At 40.3% G+C, this 22,653-nt stretch overlaps 1 protein-coding gene across 1 annotated transcript; it reads right to left on the reverse strand.

The window, feature by feature from the left end:
• Positions 1-1,330: 1,330 nt before the first annotated feature.
• Positions 1,331-22,601, reverse strand: GNPTG (N-acetylglucosamine-1-phosphate transferase subunit gamma). The gene is made up of 11 exons (XM_077449094.1): positions 22,502-22,601; positions 22,130-22,184; positions 16,777-16,844; positions 15,712-15,766; positions 14,306-14,389; positions 13,273-13,366; positions 12,202-12,316; positions 12,042-12,124; positions 9,610-9,738; positions 7,447-7,525; positions 1,331-2,906 (listed from the first exon to the last, which is right to left on the reverse strand). The coding sequence occupies exons 1-11, from the start codon at positions 22,557-22,559 to the stop codon at positions 2,800-2,802; spliced, it is 927 nt and encodes a 308-aa protein (XP_077305220.1). The 5' UTR covers positions 22,560-22,601; the 3' UTR covers positions 1,331-2,799.
• Between the last annotated feature and the right edge of the window lie 52 nt (positions 22,602-22,653).

The raw sequence follows: 22,653 nt of genomic DNA on the forward strand, positions 1-22,653 counted from the left end.
ATGTTGTTTTTCAGCTCTTTAGCACCACCCTTTGGGCTCCTTCTGCTAATTTTGTGTTAGTAGAAGTTTGGTGAGTTTTTTATTCGCACTTTTCATTTCACGCTTTTCAGTTTGTTGCTGAATGTCAATCAGCCATGTTGTGGAATCAGAGGAGATAACGTGTTATTTATTATGGGCCTTGAAATTTTTGCTTTGACTTTTTTTTATTGAATAATGATTTGATTTAGTATATTTTTGGATGCATAGAATGTACTTTTTGGTTAAGTTCTAGTGGCAGATAGCATGTCTAATTGTATCTGTTTTCTTTTTTTAATGCACAATAAAAAAAAATATGGAGAATAGTACTTGGCTATGTGTTAATGACAGTTTGAGAGTAGGCAGTTACACAAAAAAAAAAAAATTTAAAATTAAAAAGAGACGCCAACATAGTAAAAACTATGGGATAATGGTGTTGTGGTAACTTGCCCAAATAAAAAAGAAAAGCATAATATTATTCTTGCTATCACTAGAAAAAAGAAAAGCCTTTGCAAATTAGTTTGCAATAACTCCTTCAGCATCACCAGCAAAGCAGCTTCATTATTATCCCATTAAAGAAGAAGAGAATGTGCGCTGCATTTCGAGATTTCATAATTTGCCACGTCGCGAATGTTAATTTTGCATTACGAGCGCTAGTTTACAAGACCGACCTCTTCCGGCACGTCCTTGCTTGCGAATATGCCTGTTTGTACTTTGGGCTTTTGAAAATCAGACAACACACATTTGTTTGGGGAAAATCCAAATCCGACAACAACTGTCTGATGGAGTATAAACACGGTCATCGAACATTTCCCATCAGAAAGGCCGATCGTGTGTATGAGGCTTATGGCCATAGGGTTCAATATTGAGTTAGCCCACCCTTTGCAGCTATAACACTTCTGGGAAAGGTTTGGCAGTGCGTCTATGGGAATGTTTGACCATTCTTCCTGATGTTGAACGAGAAGTCCTGGCTCGCAGTCTCTGAACGAATTCATTCCAAAGGTTTTCTTTACGGTTGAGGTCAGGACTTTGTGCAGGCCAGTCAAGTTCCTCCACCCCAAACTCGCTCATCTATGTCTTTATGGACCAAGTCAAATTCAGGTACAATGCTACAATTACTAGTGTTTTAAAAAAAACTAAAATGATATATATATATATATATATATATATATATATTTTTTTTAAACCATGAATGAATAAAAAACACATTAATTTGTTTTTTATAGCTGCTTAGAATTCATCTTTAACATAAAATCTCAGCAGCGCACCATTTTCACCTTTAAACTTAAAAAGGAAAACATTAAAACTGATCAAAAACACTGGAGTCTGGATTTCATTCCCAAGCGAAACAAATGGATCTAATATGCAACAACCCAACATTTTTCTATCACAAAATAAGAACTGGCAGCCGTTTACTTGCTGTAGAATAATTATTCTATATAGTGTACTATTTGTGGCACAATCAAAATGGCTATTCTGATGTTATAACTTGCACATGCATTTTAAGATTGGACCAGCTCCACCAACATTTATTCAGCTTATATCCAGTCTGGTAGACTCCTCTCTACACAGTTGTTGAGCAATTATATTGATCTGACAAAACGGAAAACAAAACTTATGGGACCACCATAAGGCTACTTTCACACCGAGCTGGCTTTCAGATGCTTTAGTGCTAGAAATAGCCTCTGAAAAGCGCCCAAAAAACACCTCCTATTCATTGCAGTGTGTCTGTTCACACTGGGGCGGTGCGCCTGCAGGACGTTACAAAAAAGTCCTGCAAGCAGAATCTTTGGAGCGGGTTCAGAGTGATGTATTTAGCGCTCCTAAAACGCCCTGCCCATCGCAATGAATTGGCAGCCATTTGAAAGCACCGCCAACCTGAACTTTTTACCATTTTTTTCCCTGCTAGTGGTCAAAAACAGCTGCAAAAGTGTGGCTAAAACAAGCAGAACTTTAGCGCTAACGGCCGGGCATCCCAGTGTGAAAGGGATCTAAAGGGAACGCACCAAATATATATATATATATATATATATATATATTTTTTTAATTAAAACAATTTAGCTTACTGATTGATTTAGACTTCAACCACTTTTTTTTTCTACCAGTGGGGTCAAACATTTCTTTGATTAATAGTCCAATAAACTCATTCCAGTATGGAGGTGCTTCGGTGACAAGTTTTGGCTGTATGGAAAGGTTATACACATATCTGAAGCATATTCTTGATATTTTACAGCAGCAGACATTTCAGTTTTTCAATGTAGCACACACAATAAAAAAAAAAAGATTTGTTGCCATAGTTAACAACAAGTTTCCTCTGCTGCAGTTTTTGTATATGACTCATTGCATATGCTATTCAAAAATAAAAATAAATCTTCTATGAATACCTTGAAAATAAGTTGGCCCCATGTATACAATTCTCAACATTTGGCTATGCAGCTCTAGGAGTCAGTGTCACCATTGTATCATATTCCAATAAATAGGAGGTATCTTGTGCTCGTCACAAAGATGGTTCCACAACTAAAGCCTCATACACACGATCAGATTGTTAGCCAACCGAGCATCTCTTGTCTTGCATACTAACGGTACACAATTGCCCTGCCACAAAACGCAAAACGTAGTGACGCACTACGAGGAATTGTAGTTTGATGAGCAATGATTCGGAGCATGCGTATTTGTACTACAACTTTTGTCTGAAGTGCAAACAGTGTGTACGAGGCTTAAGGAAATTTTAAAAACAGAAATTCCATTGCCGGACTGAAGAAAAAGATTGAGGGTTGCTTTAGGTTATTGGTCATCTCTAGCACCAGTATCGCCACGAAGATGAAATCTTTCTTCCTCTCTTGCAGCATTTGGACTTGAAGGCGCTGGATGCTGAATAGCCATATTTGACTCTAGGAATGCAAAACATTATCTATTACAATTTAAAAGTCCATTTCATATATTATCCCCTCAAAAAAAAATTCTATTTTATGTTTGATTTTTTTTTTTTAAATCATATTGAAATACCTCCTCACTTATTTACATGTCACTCCTAGCTGGGATTTGACAATATTGAACATGGAAAAGTTTAGAAAAGAAGGTTACTCTGGTGGGACAGAACCTTAACTGTCATGAAGAAGCGATCAGGACCCAGATCACTTCTATAGAAAGGTCCTGGAGCTGACTATAAAAAGTAAACATAAGCCAATGGCTGTTAATTTAGTCTTGAAAATGTTCATATCTAGGCATTGTCTCATAATAGTAATTACAGCAGCAGGGAAAAAAAATGTTCTGCCTGTCTCAGAACTGAAGCACCATTTTCATTAGTGAAATGGCCCTACCATGACAAAAATGTATAGCTGGAAAAGATCACACCAAAAAGGCCATAAGATCTGTTCAGGCGATTACTGCATCTGATTTCCATACACGGCATAATAACATATTGAGTCCAGGTAAAGCATAGCTAATAAGATGGTTGTTGTAACTGCTACTGCTGTTTGTCAACGGCAAACTGAAAATCTGCATAATATAAAAGTATCTGCAAGTCTCACTTCCATCAGAAATCTCAAAACTATAGGGTTCTCCACTGATTATCTCAGCACAGTGAGAATCTGTAACTGAATGTCACAGAAACGGCGAGTGTGGGTTCACACTTGTGTGATACGTGAACCAGCACGATTCCTGTGCGGGTTTTCACATCGCACCTGCATTGACATCTAAGCAACCACTGCTGGTGTCAATGTAAAGTTAATGATACCCCTAGATCATTTCACAGATCGCAGTGCGAACGATGAAATGGTGCAGGAATCGGATCGCATGGGTGTGAACACCCATGCGATCCAATTCCAGTGCAGACCAAATAAAGGGTCCTTTACCATTTTGGTGCAAATGTGATATGCACAGCAATGCGTCACATGCAATATCTGTGATTGCATAATTGTGATGCCAGTCTCTTTCCCTCTCTATCTATTTACAGTATATCACAAAAGTGAGTACACCCCTCACATTTTCTTCTATCTTTTCACATGACAACACTGAAGAAATTACACTTTGCTACAATGTAAAGTAGTGCGTGTACAGCTTGTATAAGTGTCAATTTGCTGTCCCCTCAAAATAACTCACACAGCCATTAATGTATAAACCGCTGGAAACAAAAGTGAATACACCCCTAAGTGAAAATGTCCAAATTGGGCCCAATTAGCCATTTTCCCTCCTGATGTCATGTGACTTGTTGGTGTTACAAGGCCTCAGATGTAAATGGGGAGCAGGTGTGTTATCGCTCTCACTCTCTCATACTGGTCACTGGAAGTTCAACATGACACCTCATGGCAACAAACTCTCTGAGGATGTGAAAAAAAGGAATTGTTGCTCTACATAAAGATGGCCTAGGCTATAAAAAGATTTCTAAGACTCGTAAACTGAGCTGCAGCACAGTGGCCAAGACCATACAGTGGTTTAACAGGACAGGTTCCACTAAGAACAGGCCTCGCCATGGTCGACCAAAGAAGTTGAGTGCACATGCTCACCATCATATCCAGAGGTTGTCTTTGGGAAATAGACGTATGAGTGCTGCCAGTATTGTTGCAAAGGTTGAAGGGGTGGGGGTCAGCCTGTCAGTGCTCAGACCTTACATCGCACACTACATTAAATTGGTCTGCACGGCTTTCATCCCAGAAAGAAGCCTCTTCTAAAGATGATTCACAAGAAAGCCCACAGTTTGCTGAAGACAAGCAGACTAAGGAAATGGGATTACTGGAACCATGTCCTGTGGTCTGATGAGACCAAGATAAACTTATTTTGTTCAGATTGTGTCAAGCGTGTGTGTTGGCAACCAGGTGAGTAGTACAAAGACAAGCGTATCTTGCCTACAGTCAAGCATGGTGATGGGAGTGTCATTGTCTGGGGGTCGCATGAGTGCTGCCGTCACTGGGGAACTATAGTTCATTGAGGGAACCATGAATGCCAACATGTACTGTGACATACTGGAGCAGAGCATGATCCCCTCCCTTCGGAGACTGGGCTGCAGGGCAGTATTCCAACATGATAACAACCCCAAACACACCTCCAAGACGACCACTGCCTTGCTAAAGAAGCTGAGGGTAAAGGTGATGGACTGGCCAAGCATGTATCCAGACCTAAACCCTATTGAGCATCTGTGGAGTATCCTCAAATAAAAGGTGGAGGAGCACAAGGTCTCGAACATCCACCAGCTCTGTGATGTCGTCACAGAGGAGTAGAAGAGGACTCCAGTGGCAACTTGTGAAGCTCTGGTGAACTCCATGCCCAAGAGGGTTAAGGCAGTGCTGGAAAATAATGGTGGCCACACAAAATATTGACACTTTGGACATTTTCAATTGGGGTGTACTTACTTTAGTTTTCAGCAGTTTAGACAATAACGGCTGCGTGTTGAGTTATTTTGAGAGGACAGCACATTTTCACTGTTATACAAACTGTAAACTCACTACTTTACATTGTAGCAAAGTGTCATTTATTCAGTGTTGTCACATGAAAAGATATAATAAAATATTTTCAAAAATGTGAGGTATTGTAAATAACTGTTAAAAATTCTTTATATATACACACACATATATAATAAAAAATTTTTTATATATATATATATATATATATATATATATATATATATATATATATATATATATATATATATATATATATATATATATATATATATATATATATATATATATATATATATATATATATATATATAAAAATTTTTATTATTCTACCTGCATTTAAATGCCATTATTAATGTCATTTTTAGATAATTTTTAATTTAATAGTAAATACAATTTTGTAAACACTGAAATATGGTTTTACCCATGGCATGATCTTTACACCTCCTCATACTGTAATCCCGCTACATCACGTAAGATTGCCATGAGAGGAGCCGTTCTCAGGAGTTCCCGGCGTTTGTAGCTTGCTTCTCAACTCAGCATGAGAAGCGATCTACAGATCATCATAAACAGGCCCTCAGGGGAGAGCGATCTCCTCTGAGAATGCCTGAGAACTGAATAGCGGTATTTTACCACAGTTTCATAAAAGGACACCTATGTCAGGTCCTGTTAAGAGAATGACAGGGGAAGGAGGCAGGGAGGAGAATCAGTGCATAGCGCGCCCCCCCCCCTCCCAAATCGGTGCGGCGCCACACTCGCTCCCATCTTATTTCCTCTCGCCTAATACGAGCAGGCGAGTAGAAATGTTGAGGGCTGTTTTAGAGCCATTTATTTCAAACCACATAGAGCTCTTTCAGTGCACAGAAACAATGACATCTGCAGAGTAGGCAAATACAACCGGCCTGTAGCTGTCAGTTCCGATCAGTGTATTGTGACAGTGGGGAAATCTCAGGAATGATTCCCCCATCCACAGTCTTTTTTTCTCCCTTTCATTTAACCCGCTGGTTGAATTAAAAAATAAAAATAATGAATGATGTATGGGCTGATTAGACTGAAAAAAATTTCTTAAGCTGGTCATAAATGGTCCCTACAGAACCGGAAGAATTTTAATCATTGTGGGGTCGTCCCTGTTCAACAGAAGTCGATCATTAGATCAACTTCTTTTGAATGAACAAGTTTGAAAACTTTTGTTGATCAGCAGCTGCAGTCTCTAAAGAGTGTATTCCGAATAGTCTCGGTGGGTGGAGGGGAGTGGTGGAAGGAATTCCTCCATCTACCTTGTTTGTGTGGATGGAGGAATCTGCTGTTATTTTTTTTTTCAGCCGTCTATGGCCAGCTTTTGGCCCCTTTCACACTGAGGCGCTTCTAAACCACCAGTAAAACATTTGAGCGCTTTTGAAGAGCTTTCCATTAATTTAAATGGAGAGGGGCGTTTTGTTTAGCGCCCTGCCAGCCCACTGCCCCAGTGTGAAAGCATTCATTGATTTTAATGGAAATAGGTTTTTGTGAGCTTTTCAGGTGCTTTTTTTTTTAACGTGAAAGCACCTGAAAAGCGCCTTAGTGTGAAAGGGGTCTTAGTGTGATAGGACGTATTTTTCTCTGACTTTCATCTATGAATCCTGGTGTTCAGAGGATAAGAGAAGGACTGGCAGATGTCTTAAGCTGGCCATACACTAGTAGATTTTAAAACACATTTGTACTAAAATTCTCAGAACATTTCATGACTTGAAAGTACTTCATATTGTTTGCTTTCAGCATGTGTATTTGAAATAAATGTAATTTCCTGAATGAAAACTACATACACTTAGAAATTATTAAAAAAAAATAAAAAATCTCCATCCTTTGAATTTTCTTGTCACAAGGTTTGATGACCTCAAAGATTAGAAAATGGGAAAAAAAAAAAAAAAACTTTCTTAAAACAAAATTCCACTAGTGTATGGCCAACTTTAGTAACCCATACCTCTTGAAAAGCCCAATCAAAATCCCACATTATTTATGTTCTCAATAAAAATCCCACAAATGCATGGTTGCTTACCATTTTTAAGATAAGAAATACCATTTTTTTCTAGAATGCTCTTGAGACGCTTAATTTCCTTGGACAGTTCATTGTGTGCCTAAAAAAAAACAAAAAAACAAAAAACTGTAAATAAAGACTAACTCGAGGTTTAAATTTAAGTTTAAATCGTTCTTCTGGACCAAGCTGGTCAAAATAAACCAATTCCTTCACCAATACATAGAATCCCTGTCAGCGTTGCATTACCTACATACAGTATACAGCGCCTTGTTCTGGCTGCAGTACAAGCACTTCCCATCCTGTTCCCAAGAAATTCAGCAGTGCTCAGCCATTCCAAATAAGCCTCATATTTTATGAATGAATACAAGGCTTCCACTGAATGGCAGTGAAGAGGCTGGTGGATGACAGCACAATCTCCACCTCAACCATTCAGAGGAAGCCTTTTAGTCATTTAAAAAAAAAATACAAAGCCATCTGAATGGCTGAGCAGCACCTATTCCAACGTGTTTTGTTCTGGGAATAGGACAGGAAGTCCCTGTACCACTGCCGAAACATAGTGCTGTACATTGTATGTAGCTTTGCTACAGCACTGACAGTAGATGCATGCATTAGTGAAGGAAATAGCCTGGAATAACATTTAACTAAAGTTAAACGAAACTTGGAGTTAGGCTTTAAAAATGTCAACTGGTCACGTTATGGTTCAGTGTAGAATAAAATGCTGTTGTTCCCATGTATGCAGGGGAAAGGTGACTACTCACCTTAACACACACACACACACACACACACACACACACACACACACACACACTTTTTGGCATCACCCAATGCTGCATTTTATGATCTTTTGAAAGGTACTATCACACTGAAATGAAAAGATAAGCTTTCATACAAAGCCAGAACTATTGTGGCATTTGGATGGTTATGCACAAGGAGCAGCATGAAATCCAAAAAAGGCTGCTATTAATGCATTTTAAATGCTAGCTAGCTACAGGGGAGAATGACCAATTGTTTTTTCTGTATTTGAGAATAGTATATAAAGCACTGCTGCCAAAAGCTTTCAATGAAAGTCTTTATGTTTAAGCAACTATTTCCATATAGGAAACTCGTTTTGTCATTATGTTTACAGCTACAAAGAATACAGCTATGGAGACTGTGTCTTTTTCTGCTAGTCAAAAGTGAACCTTGGGTTTGCCAGAAAATGGTGACAGTGCTGGGTCAATCACAAGGCAATTAGCACTGTTGCATAAGTAAGAGGCTGTAAAGCCAGCAGAAATGTGGGTTAGCGTTTGACTTGGGGCTGTAGATAAAGCGGAACTTCAGTCATTTTTGTTTTACTTACCATCTATTAAATTTTCTGCCCTTGTTGTTTTAACTTTGGATAATAAAACATTTCCAATTTCCTGTTTCTTGTCTGATAATTAGCCTAGGCTTATGACATCATGCATAGCTCTCTCACTCTTCTGAGCTTTTGCCAGGAAGGGAGGGGAGGGATGAGTCATAAGAGGGCCAATGAAAGCTGCAGAGTTGAAGGTGTGCCTCTGTGTGTCTGTGTAAATCCAGGAAGTAAACAGCAGCTTAAGCTCTCCACAGTTAAAATGGCTGCAGCCAAACTCAGTAGAGGGAGATTTCAGAAGCATATTTGGCAAGTACAGAATCACAGTATATATAAAATAATATGCAATGTGGTTGGATAGAAGCTTCAGAATGGCACAGATGTTTTTATTACAAATTATGTGAGCAGACTGCGGTTCCTCTTCAAGAAGCCTGCTGAGATACCTGCTCCTGGGATACCCACCTACTGGCAATGTTTTTTTCTGTGTAAGCACAGGTACACTTTAAATCTCCATCTGGAGATTTAACTTTTCTCCATCACAATATGACTCTCTACACATGAAATGTTATTTTTCCAGGAAATAAGCAAACTCTTTTTAACAAAAATATACGACGTACATATAATTTAACTGGCTAGAATATTAATGGATTTCTGTAATGATAAAAATATATGGTGCCTCTCACACTAAATAATAGCTACTTAGCTATCATGTTGATATTTTTTGAAAAAAGCATGCAGCCAGTGAAGTCACCATGACCGCTGTCTGTTCCAGGAAACCAATTCAGACATTACTGAAAACAAGAGATCACCATGACAGCCAGCATGTTCTCTAGTGATCCCATAAGACATACCACACTACACTGCTCCAGGGTCTCAAATGTCTTAGGCTCTGTCTGGTTTTCTTTATCTTCACTTTTGCTTCCTGTGGACTTTAAGTAATTAGCTTCTTCAAATATTTTTCGGAGCTGTTTCCTGTAACCCTAAGCATGAATGATAAACACAAAACATGAACAGATTTAACATCTACCTGAGACAACATAACCCAAACCAGATCAGACAAAAACATTGCACTTAACTTGCACGGATTGGTGAATGTACTAAGAGCAGTACTTACACCACAAGGACTGTATGTGAATTTGATGAATTACAGTAGAATTACAGTAAAAAAATATTTTCAGATTTTGGATGAATGTGGAAAGGTTAGAACAACGTTCAGGATTTTAATGCTGCCAGTGTTTGTGTCGGGAGGACCCCCTTGATTGCTGATTTACACAATAGGATACAATGGGAAGCAAGGAAAGTATTGTAAAGTGGGATAACAAAGGCAAACTATTAGAGGCTCTAATCTCTATTCTACTACTAAAAGTGTTTTGATTGCTGCCTGTGTCCCTGTTGGAGAGCTTCTGCTCTTTCTGTCCCAGTGACAGCAGAAAGTGATAAGAAATCTCGACAATGTTGACTAAAGTCCGCAATAAAAGCCTGCGATGAATTCTACCCCTGGCTCATTCCAAAAAATCCTTCATTCTTCCACTTCACAAAAAAAAAAAAAAAAATACAATAAAAAACAGATTGCATGACAAAATCTCAATTAGTATGTACAAAAAAAAAATTCTGAGGCATTTCATGCAGTGGAGTTTCTCAGTAATGCATGGTCTGATAGAAAGAGTACCTTTAGTAAGGTTAATTTCAGATCACTACAGATTTTCTGTAAAACTGACTACTGGGCAAAAAAAATAAAAACTGTTGCACCTGCCAAAGAACAGTATTTTTTCTCTCAAACACACCTTTTAGACTGCACAGTCAGATACAAGTCCTTCATCTTTAGGCTACACTATATTTAAGACATAGCCCACCTTATCTAAACCACAGTATTAGAATAAATATACACTTAAGATGTTTTTGCATTGAAGCATTGCAACCCCAATCAGTATATCAGAGATGCAAGGTAGCTGGAGACTCTTCCTTCAGCACCAAATTAGTACAGAGGTGCCGATCTACTGTTATGAGGCTGGAGGAGGTATACAATGGCCTACAAGTGCGGTGACATCCATTTCAGATTCAAAGCAAACAAGTGACCACTGCCAAGGTCCTGCAGCTTTCTTCTGTGTAGTGAATGGATCCCCGGAGCAGCTCAGGGGCCCTAAAAACAGAAGCTGCTCTAGAATACAAAAAGTGCCAAGAGCTGCTCTGGTCATGCTGCAGTCATTTTTCCCTGCTTATCTTGTCTCCCTATTTGTCATTCAGGCTGCCAATGAAACACGCTAACCAACAGTGTTAAAAAGGATAGCTTTATATGCATGACAAGAATAAGAAATGCCATGATATGCGTTTTTAAAAATGTACAGGTACTTAAAGTGGGTGCCCCTAAAAAAATTAAAAGTCAGCAGCTACAAATACTGCAGCTGCTGACTTTTAATAAATCGGACTCTTACCTGTCCCAGGATCCAGCGATGCGGGGGAACAAAGCCCCCCCCCCCCTTTTTCCGAGCTCCGCTTGCGGCGCCGTCATTCGTACTGTGGGCACCCGGCTGTGTTTTCACAGCCGGGTACCCACTGCGCATGCGCGAGCGGTGCAGGGCGCCGTGATACGCCGCACAGTCATCTGGGACCCCCTAGCAACAGGTATTTAGAGGTGGAGTAAAAAAAAAATTTTCCCAATTATTTAATTTATTTTTTTAAGAATTTTAAGCACTTTTTTATTTTTTGGTGGCAACACCACTTTAAAGGAGTTGTAAAGGCAGAAGGTTTTTTATATTAATTCGTAGAATGCATTAAAAAACCTTTTGTGTGTAGCAGCCCCCAGAACACCCCCTAATACTTGTCTGAGCCCCATCTCTCTCCAGCGATGTCCATGAATGTCCAAGTTGTCTGGGGCACTCCTCCTGATTGGCTGGGACACAGCAGTGGCGCCACTGGCTCCCGTGGCTGTCAAAGTCTGTCAGTCTATCAGGGGAGAGAGGGGGCGGGGCAGGGCTGGGTCGGGGCTACCATGTTTGAATGGAAACTTGGAGCTGTGACTCGACTCGAATGCTCCTATAGGAAGCTGCTGACTTTAGGGGCACTCAATAGAAGGGAGGGGCCAGGAGCAGCAAAGAGGGACCCAATAAGAGGAGGATCCGGTCTGCTCTGAGCAAAACCAACTGCACAGAGAAGGTAAGTATAACAACATGTTTGTTCCCGTTTAAAAAAAATTAAAAAAAAAGGGGAAAGAAGAAGAAATTACATTTTTTTTTTAGAAGAATGATGTGCCATATAACAAAAAACATAATGTCCCTGATTGTACCTGTTCAGTGATCAGCTCGTCGTATAAAGACTGCTCAATTTCATCCCACCGGCGGCGCAGCTCTGCATTCAGAGTCGGATATACTATAACCAGAAAGACTACCATCAGTGACTCTTACAAAAAGGAGTCGCAATTAGAAAAAGCAAGTATTCCAACTTACCTAATAATGAATGTGGATGACAAACTAGAGGAGTTTTAAATGTCATGGAGTAGACACAGGTACTTGGCTCAGACACCGATGCCAACTTGTTGCTTGATCCACAAACTAACAGAACCTAAACACAAACAATTTAACATAAGGCATGCCTAATACATTAGCAGGTCTTTTGTAATTAAAGTTTCACCCAAAAGATGCTGTCAATGACAAAAAGAAGAAAATAAAACCAACCACTGCTATTCACCTTGAGCTCCTCTAATTTGCTCTCTTTTTGGTCTGTTAAATATACCATTGAAGAGGTTTAATTTCATCTGTTCCCTTAAAACACAGTGAAGAACTACTCAACTAAAAACAAGATGCCCTCACCAACAACCAGTTCAAAACCTTTAAAGTAAATTTTTACCATGAACAAACCATTGGACTCCCAAGGGCACAGGTACCCTTAATTCCTCTCCCGCCTTCAATTCCTCTCTGTTTCTTTATTTCCCATTTCATTCCTCTCTCCCCTCCATCTCCCTCCCTCTCTTATCCACCCACCTGCTACCCTTCTATTCCTTTGTTGCGTTCCTCTTTCTAACCTTTTCCCTGCTTTCTTACTTCTTAGGTTCAATCTTTGGTTCCTCTAAATGAGTCCATTACAACAAGATCTACATTATGACATATTGCTTTGTCACCATCTGTTCATCAGCGACACTCCACAATATTTTTGACCAGACCCCTTCCTCCAAAAAAAAAAAAAAAAAAATCTTAAAAAGTTTACTATAAAAGGCAGGCTCACATTTGCAGGGCTTTATTGAGCGATTATACTTTCCAGTCACAGTTTTTACATCTTGAGGCTTGCCACTGGCCCAAGAGTACCATTATGGTAAAATACAGCCTGGATGCATCAGCTCCTTGGGTTCAGATGGGAAATAAAATTATGTGCTGATAACAGTTCCTGTATTAAGCATTTTGCAAGGCAGGTTAACAAAGGGCAGTATGGTCCTTTGTTAACCTGACCCATGGAAAATTTTGAGCCTTTAAGCTAGTCAGTATGTATATTCTCTAACTGGACCCCACTGAATCCTGCCAAACCTTTGTCTGACGATTTTTGGCTCCACACGTATCACCTTCCCTCATCCACATGCCAGTAAATGTATTGTTCTCAATTTCCCATTCTTGCCATATCCTAAAAACAGAACACAAAAAAAAGCGATTGGTTTCAGAGTTGACAGACATATGTGGCCTGAAGCTGGGTATACACCTTTTATTTTAATTATTATTATTATTTATTTTTTAGCTCGACCAGCGGGTTAAACAAAACAAAACTTAACAGATTCCAGGATCAATACAACGATGTGTGATGCTGGGATTTCTCCCGCTGAGCTATTCTGAAAGGGCGTTGGGATGGGACTCATGACCCCCCCCATCAAAGTACGCAGATCAGCGCCTGCCGCCATCGGTTTTTCAGCATGACAGTTCGACAGAAGCCAGCAGCAGCACATGTACCAAAAGTCAGCCCATTCCTGCACAATTCCATAAAGAGTTCTTAAAGTGGTTCTAAAGCTTTAAGCGTTCTTGGCTTAAAGTCAAAAAAAAAAAAAAAAAGGCTGTGCTGCAGAACCCCCCCCATTACATTTACCTGAGCCCACTCTTATCCAGCAATGTGCATGAAAGCAGCGGCTTCCACCGCTGTTTCCCTCCTCCCTGGGTAGACTGATAGCAGTGGGTCCCTCTGTCAATCAAATGTTTTGCCAAGCAAACAGGGCTGAGCCGCCCGCTCTGTGTAAACAGATGCAGACAGGGCAGCTTGGGATCAAGTTTCTATGGGGGCACTTACTAAAAAAGAGGAGCCTGGAGCACCAGCAGGAGACCCCAGAAGAAGAGGATAGGGCCTGCTCTGTGAAAAAACAGTTTGTTATTTTAATAGAAAAAAAGTGAAGGTTTAATGTCGCTTTAATAATAAGTGAAAATTCTTAAAAGCAGATCAAATCAGAATTCACTGAAGACCACTAAAGAATGAATATTTGGTTGCTAATGGTTAACACACTTTAGCAAGTAAGAATAAAATAAACCTTTTTGAACAAGGCAGATGGAATTAAGAATTCTCTTTGTAATCAACACTCACCCTAAAATACCGCTGTATGCATTCCAACGATAGGTCTGCTCATGCTGGGTTACATTGTGAAATGGGCAGAACTCATATTTGTATCTGTCATCAAGCAGAAAAATAAGTTAAAAGGGAAATACCTGTACATTATATGTATCTGTACACTGTGTATCTAAAGTCAGAAAAGTGACTTTTAGTTTTTGTACAGGGCAAGGACGTTAGCATTCCTGTTCATTTTATATGGTTGCCTGTGTCTGAGCGGGAGACATTCATCATCCCCATTTGTTACATTGTAGCAGGGAACAGAAGTGAGGGAAAATCCTAAATTTCGAGTTATTAATAGAAAAAGTGACAGAGGAGAAATCTTCCAATGAGAATAGAAATCCAAAAAACACGGAATTGTTTGGACTATATATGCATAAAACAACTGTCTATTTATAAAGCCTGGGAACACCAAAGCACATTCACATTACTTGGAAGAAGGAATTGGATGAATCCTTAGTGACTGGGGCAAAAGAGCAAGGACAGTTGCAAAAGTTAAAGTGGTTCTAAAGCCCAAACATTTTTTACCTTAATGCATTCCCTGCTCCCCACCACCCCCACACTTACCTGAGACCTTACATGACCCAGCACTGTGCCTATCTGTAGAGGCTCTCCCAGGCTTTGCTGAGGATGCTGTCAGTCAAATCCTGTAATGGAGGAGCGGAGGGTGGGGCAGAGCCTCGCTGTCTGCGTCTATGGACACAGGCAGTGTGCCTCAAGATTGTGCCCACTAGGTGTGTCACCATAGGAAGTGGCTTCCTATGGTGACACACCAAGAAGAGGAGAAGCCAGGAGCGCTGCTCTGTGCAATTTTGTTGTACAGAACAGGTAAATATAAACTGGTTATAAAAAAATATATAAAAAAAAAATTAATTAACTTTACAATTACTTTAATAGTTAAATCTTGTGACTAACATAACATTTTTAACACACACATTATATATATACACATACATACATACATACATACATACACACACAAAAAATATAGGAGGTGGCTTACAGCAGAAATAGATTTGGTTGAACTAGATCAGCCATTCTCAACCAGGGTTCCTTTAGAGGTTGCTAGGGGTTCCTTGAAATATGGTTGACTGACCTCCAATTTGATGGTCCCTGCAAAGTTCCAGGGCCAACATCACTTAGCTTAAAAGTTCCTTGATGTCATGCCACTGTCCCTGCTATCTGTAAGAGTAGCATTCTTCCTACTGCCCTCTAATGCAATGTCATAACTTAGAAATAAACAGCCCTGCCATTAGAATTTACAGAAAAGTCCCTACTATTTTACTATTCTTCTGTTGTCACATTGAACATATGGTATGTCTGAAGAAATCTGTATATTTTTACTGGCTCTACTGGCAGTCACAGGTTTTGCATCAACTTACGTGGATTCTATAAAATTGAAACACTTCCCAGCCAATCTGAAAAGATGCGATGGGCCTGTAGAGATGAAAAACAGCAACTTAACATCCAAGCCTTTTCAGAGGAAAACAGCTACCCAGCTTATGTGTGTATCTATGTTTTGGGGCATGGAGGCGTGTACATCTGAAACCATATACTAGTGGCTGCAATGTATTGCTGGATTTGGTGCAAACGCTGGGGAAGGGGATAGGGGCAAAAGAACCTTCCACTGTCTTGAGTAAATCAGGACTTCTGTATCTTTAAAGTGAACCTATCATTAGAAAAGTATGAGGGCTGCCATTGCTGGTCTCCTGATAATATTTGCCTGGTTGTGTCTGACTTAAACATTCTGCAATCACACACTCAGAACAACATGCTGTAAATGAATGTCAGAAAAATGTTGGACAGCCATTCAGACAGCATAGAAACCAAAGCAAAGCATCCACATAAGGGCCAGAGAACATTCCCAAAAGAAAGGCCATTAATGGTAGCCTCCATGGTCTTCTCATTACAGTGACCCTTTAAGGAGGATAGGATTACTTCCAAGGTAAGCCTGGTCTCAATTTATTCATATATGTGACCAATGTTGAGAGATCACATAGGGTAAGGGAACACAGTTTGCTGCCTTGAAGTATGGTGACATCATATGTATTTTAACTGAAACCTAAAAACAGTGTTTTTGGGCTGACTAGCAGAATAAAGCACTGGGATACTTTGTATTGTTCAATGTAATGCTCTACCAAAGTTCATGTAGATGGCGTCCTATTGACAAAGGGAGTGCTTGTAGAAACAAACAATCAGTGTTCTTTATTAACTATGGGATGGGAAAGTGGGGTAACACTTTTATGTAAATACATATACATTCCATGCTCCAGAAGGGTTTGCTATACAATCCACCTGTCACCATGATGTGCGAGTTGTCTTGGGAGATTTCAGATCCACGAGGTGACTATGTATGAGCTATGCAAACCTTATAACACACAAAATATATATATTTTTTATTTCTTTTTACATATTACATACATACACACACCCAACACTCACATTACCTGAACGTGGTGAAGGAGATGTCCTTGGTTGTAGCTTGTTTGTATGTGATAAGAATGGATTGTTCAACCTGACAGAAATGATTTTCAATTAGAAGTCAACATCACTAAAATGATTCGATTAGAAGTTATCACTCATACTGATCAATATACTGTGTAGAGACCAATTAACTGATTTTACTTACAAGAGAAGAACAGTTTTGACTTTAAAATATGTCTTTCATTCCTGAGAATTGTAGGTAACGAACATCATATGTACCTACCATATATACATGTTTTAATTCCTCTTATCAGAGGTGCCCTTCTCAGCACTACTAGCCCCAATTCATCATGCTTGCAGGCTTAATTCAACCCACAATTTACATTCAACTTTCACTAGGAGGAGCACTTCTCTAAAGCTGGCCATACATTGCTAGTTTTTTTTTCCGTTTAATTGAACCAGCGGGCTGAACCAAGAAAAACTACCAGATTGCTCCAACCACACATACAAGGTGGGTGGAAGAACCCCCTCCCCCACGGTGACACTGTATGCAGCTGAACATTTGCCAACATGTCCCTTTGACAGAAATCAATCAAATGATCTACTTCAGTTGAGCAGGGGGATGACCGGCTGAATTTCAATCAGTTCTTGGCCACATTAAATAGCAATACACTGGTCTTCCCAGTGAAGAGCTGTGCAGGGGGCGTGTCAGCACAAATCTTGGTCATTGGAGGAGGACAGGCAGGCTTGTACTTTTAGCACAGCCAGAAAAATGACCACCCTGGGATGGATGTGCTTCTTTGCCTAGCATCCTCAGTTTGAAATAGATAAGCAGGGGGTTTGGTAGGATCACCAGATATTTCACATAAAGGAAGCAATGCAAATAGAACAGGCTGCTCTTTAACACAATAACATGATACAAATAGACATATATCGTGAATATGATATGTGGTAGCAAACACTTTTATACCTTCCTGTATATACTATACAGGCTTCAGTATGTGAAAGAGCCGTTTCTACAACAAGTGTTTATGAAATATTTGCAAACCCAAGCAGATTTATTGAAGCCTTTAAAGTAAACTCGAGTACCAGGCTGGGGATGTTAAATAAAGATTTCAATGAAAGTGCTGACTGTAACTTTAAATAGCTGTCAGCAAACTTTAAAATGACAGTAGTTCCTTTGCTGCATGATGTCCTTAAGGCTGCATTCACACCTCAGAATGTCAAAGTTGCTAATTTCGACACATTTTGCTGCGTTTTTGCTACAATTTTGTTCAGGTCACCAATGTAAACGGCAGAAAAATGCTTGTAATCTGCCCCAAAAAAAGCTCATGTCCTTTTTTGAGCTTAGGGAGTTTTTCTTCAGGTGACAAAGCGCTTAGATGTGAACAGGTGCCATTAAAATGAATGAGATTTTGCTTGTTGGGGGTTTTTCAGGCGCTTTTTCAAGAGTTTTATGAACTGAAAATGCTCAGGTGTGAATGCAGCCTTAATAAACAAGGTTTTTGTTTTTTGTTTGTGTCCAGTGGCCTAGGATCAGCAGCTCTACACAAAGTGGGGGTCCACTCAGGGACATGCATCAGCCAGCTTTTTAAAAATCGATGTGGAGTGGAGACGGAGAACCAAAACACACAAGAGTTCAAAAATGTGTTTTACTAGTTCCACAAATGCAGTTCTATGGTCACAACATACACTTTTGTGTTTTAACACCATCATTCCTGTTAGCAATCTTCAACTGGATGCTAGCAGGAATGCAAGGGGGGTCGCAGGAGCAGGACGCAGACAGGAGAACACAAGGAACACAGGAACAGGGTCACAGGCTGAGGATCCCAGAAAACAGAGACCCCCCAGCAGCCAACAGCCTGAGCATCTGCAATCTTCTTTTTATGAACCCTACAGTAGCTCTTATGCTACGTACACGACCGGACTTTCCGGCATAGACTAGGTCCGACGGTCTTCCTGATGGACCTTCCGAATAAATGGACTTGGCAACAGACTAACTCTGTTCGAAAGTCCGTTAGTTTTGAACGTGATGACGTAAGACAGGACTAAAAAAGGAAGTTCAATAGCCAGTAGCCAATAGCTTCCCTTGCGTCGTATTTGGTCCATCGGAACAGCATACAGACGAACGGTTTTCCAGATAGGAATTGAGTCCGTCGGATAGATTTGAAACATGTTCTATTTGTAGGTCCATCAGATTTTTTATGTGAAAAATGATCGGATTAGCCCACACATGATCGGATTGTCCGACGGACTGATTCCGCTGGACCTAGTCTGCTGAAAAGTCCGGTTGTGTGTACGCGGCACAGACGGGAAATACAGCAGTACTTGTCCAATCAGGCACACAATGATACAGCAAGGAACAGCAAGACTGAGCACAACACCAAGAGGGCCTTTTTCTCACTTGGCTTTTTGCACAGTATAAGGACCATTCAAGCGAGTTGAATCATAAAGAACATTCTGATCATTCAAACAGAAGCCGGTCCCATCTGTACCACAGGAGATTTGAGAATGGCCAGCATGCCAGAGCAACAGGACATCAAATGCTCACCACACACAGGATCCCCAGCCAGACCAGTGAGCACAGGCTGCAGATTAGGACAATGGTTACATACTGCAGCTATGTGCTGTATATGCTTTCCTACGCTCAGCACAGTGACAGCCAGCAGAAGAGGTGAGGAGATTAAACTATCGCACTGCTATGTGTAACTCAAGTGGCTACTCTTATGCCGCATACACATGATCGGAAATTCGACCAGCAAAAGACAGATGAGAGCTTTTGGTCGGAAAATGCGACTGTGTGTATGCTCCTTTGAACTTTTGCTGGCCGAATTCCAGCCAGCAAAAGATTGAGAGCATGTTCTCAATTTTTCGGTCTGAAAAAGTTCAGATCGGAAATTTCCGATGCACAAAATTGCTACGCATGCTCGGAAGCATTGAACTTAATTTTCTCGGCTTGTCCTAGTGTTGTACATGACTGCGTACTTGACGGTCGAAAGCGCAGCAAACTTTTGTGTGACCGTTTGTATGCAAGCTAAGCTCGAGCGAAATTCCGTCTGAAAAACAATCCAAGAATTTTCTGATGGAAAATCCGCACATGTGTTACAGGGCAATAGAAGCACTCCCTATATTTTGTTTTTTTAGATTCAGTTCATCACTGCCCATTGAGATTTATTAGTGCAACTGCTGTTAACTAATGCTGCGTACACACGGTCGGACTTTCCGGCAGAAAAGTTCTGACGGAATCATTCCATTGGATATTCTGATCATGTGTGGGCTTCAGCAGACTTTTTCTTTTGAACATTCTGATGGATTTTAGAAATAGAACATGTTTTAAATCTTTCCGACGGAATCAAGTCCCAGCGGGAAAAACGTTCATCTGTATGCTATTCCGGTGGACCAAAAACGACAAAAGGGCAGCTATTGGCTACTGGCTATTTAACTGGATTTTTCTAGTCCCGTCGTACGTGTTGTATGTCACTGCGTTCTAAACGATCGGACTTTGGTGTGATTATGTGTATGCAAGTTCGTTTCAGCGGAACTCCGTCAGAAAAACAGTCAGTTTATTCTGACGGAAAAACCGGTCGTGTGTACATGGCATAACAGTCCTCCTTTCATGATACATCAGATATTTGGGTTTAGGTTGAGCACTAATCCTGGTTCCCACTGTTCACTTTAACTACTTGACCTCCAGAAGGTTTCACCCCCTTCATAATTAGAGCTATTTTGCAATTCAGCACTGCACTGCACTGTACTACTTTAACCACTTGCTTACTGGGCACTTGAACCCCCCTCCTGCCCAGACCAATTTTCAGCTTTCAGCACTGATGCACTTTGAATGACAATTGCGCGGTCATACAACACCTTACCCAAATGAAATTTTTATCATTTTTTTTCCCACAAATAGAGCTTTCTTTTGGTGGTATTTAATTCCAGTTGGGAGTTTTATTTTTTGCTAAACAAACAAAAAAAGATGCAAAATAAAAAAAAAATAAAAAAAATCATGTTTAATAGTTTGTTATAAAATTTTGCAAACAGGTCATTTTTCTCCTTCATTAAAATGCGCTAATGAGGCGGCACTGGTGGGCACTGATAGGCGGCACTGGTGGGCACTGATAGGCACAGTTAAGGCGACACTAATAGGCACAGATAAGACAGTACTGATGGGCACAGATAAGGCGGCACTGATGGGCAAAGATGGGCACTGATGGGTGGCACCGATAGGTACCACTGATAGATGGGACTGATGGGCACTGATAGGTGGCTCTGATAGGTGGCACTGATGGGCACTGGTAGATGGCACGGATATGTGGCACTGAGGTGCAGCAATGTTTTTGAGGCAGATTGTGGGCACTGATAGGTGGCACTGTGGGCACTGATGGGTGGCACTTTTTTAATCATCTGGGGGTTACTGGCAGGAGGCAGGTGGGCACTGATACGCTGGCCGTGATCGAGACTGATGTCCCGATCACGGCCGCCGGTGATCGGGACAGCGCGAGGAGGAAAAATTACCGGCTCCGTTGTATCACATGATCAGCTGTCATTGGCTGACAGCTGATCACGTGGTAAGGGGTCGGGATCGACCCCTTGCTCGGATCCGTGATCAGGCGAGTCTCATAGACTCGCCGATCACAGAGCGCGCCGCGCGCTCCCCTCAGGCACTGTCAGATGTTTTTTCACTTTAATGCATAGAATGCATTAAGGTGAAAAAACATTTACCTTTACAACCCCTTTAACTGGTAATTGCTACACATGCAACACTGTACCCAAATTAAATTCTTTTTTTATTTTATTTTTTTCTAATTTACACAAATAGAGCTTTCATTTGATGGTATTTGATCACCACTGTTTTCTTTTATTTTTTGCTATATAAAAAGGAAAAGAGGCCGAAAATTTACAAAAGAATATCCCCAATATTTTCTAGTTTCTGTTATAAAATGTATCCAATAAAATCAAGTTTCTTCATAAATTTAGGCTGAAATGTATTCTGCTACATGTCTACTCTTGAGTGGTGATAAGGGATTTTTTTTCTACTGTTACTGCTTATAACAGCGATGCTAATTCTGAACACAGCTACCTACCCAGTTATAAGACGGTGTGCACACTTATGCAACCACATTATTTTATTTTTACCCCCCCCCCCCCCCCAAAAAAAAAAGATTTCTGTTTGTTTTTCAACTGAGCTATATAGTTTACAGGTTACATTAAAAGGTGGAAAAAGTTCTGAAATGATTTATCTTTGTCTCATTGTTTTTACATCACAGAAACTTGACATTTTAACAGGGTGTGTAGACTATTTATATCCACTGTATACACACACATTGTGACTTCTAAGCAGTGATGGTGGTAAAAGGTGACAAATAAAACTTTACATACCCAAAGCTGTTGGGTTCTTCCACAATCTTCATCTTGGTTGCAGCTGCATTGTGGACTAAAATACAAGAGAGAAGTTATTACAAATAATTAGTAGAAGCAAGACAAAAGCTAATCATCTTTACTCTTTTTACAACTTCCTTGGTGACTGCTGACAACATGGAAAACACTGTGAGCAGGTAAAAGCTATAAGCCACTTCCCTTCCTATCTAAAAACCCTGTGTATGTATTAAGAGGAAACAAGCAATGTATGAAGCAGAGGTGTCTGAGCAGGCTGGGAAGAGCAGTGTCACTCCTCTACAACACTACTTTCACAGGACCAAGCTGTACACAACAGCAGCTCAGCACTAGAGGAGAAACACACAACACACTAACCTAAGAGCAACAACACACACAGCCAGCCCTCCATACTGTAGTCACATGACCCCTCCATAGTGTAGTCACATGACCCCTTCCACCACCCGGAAGCACATCGCTACAGCAAGTCAGAGACAGGACCTCAATTTTCTGTGTCCCGTCACTCAGCC

This window comes from Lithobates pipiens, unplaced genomic scaffold (genome assembly GCF_037356315.1).
Source record: "Lithobates pipiens isolate NorthernLeopardFrog02 unplaced genomic scaffold, aLitPip1_a1.2 Scaffold_22, whole genome shotgun sequence".
Lineage (NCBI taxonomy): Eukaryota > Metazoa > Chordata > Amphibia > Anura > Ranidae > Lithobates > Lithobates pipiens.

Bases quoted from the DNA above. Each gene is read 5' to 3' on its own strand.
- GNPTG (XM_077449094.1), bottom strand. From the start codon at position 22,559: ATGGAGGGGTCATGTGACTACAGTATGGAGGGCTGGCTGTGTGTGTTG. The intron at 13,367-14,305 runs GTGAGTGTTGAT...TTCTGTTTTTAG, and splicing joins GCATACAGCGGTATTTTAGG to GATATGGCAAGAATGGGAAA. The intron at 12,125-12,201 runs GTAAGTTGGAAT...TTCTGGTTATAG, and splicing joins TCATCCACATTCATTATTAG to TATATCCGACTCTGAATGCA.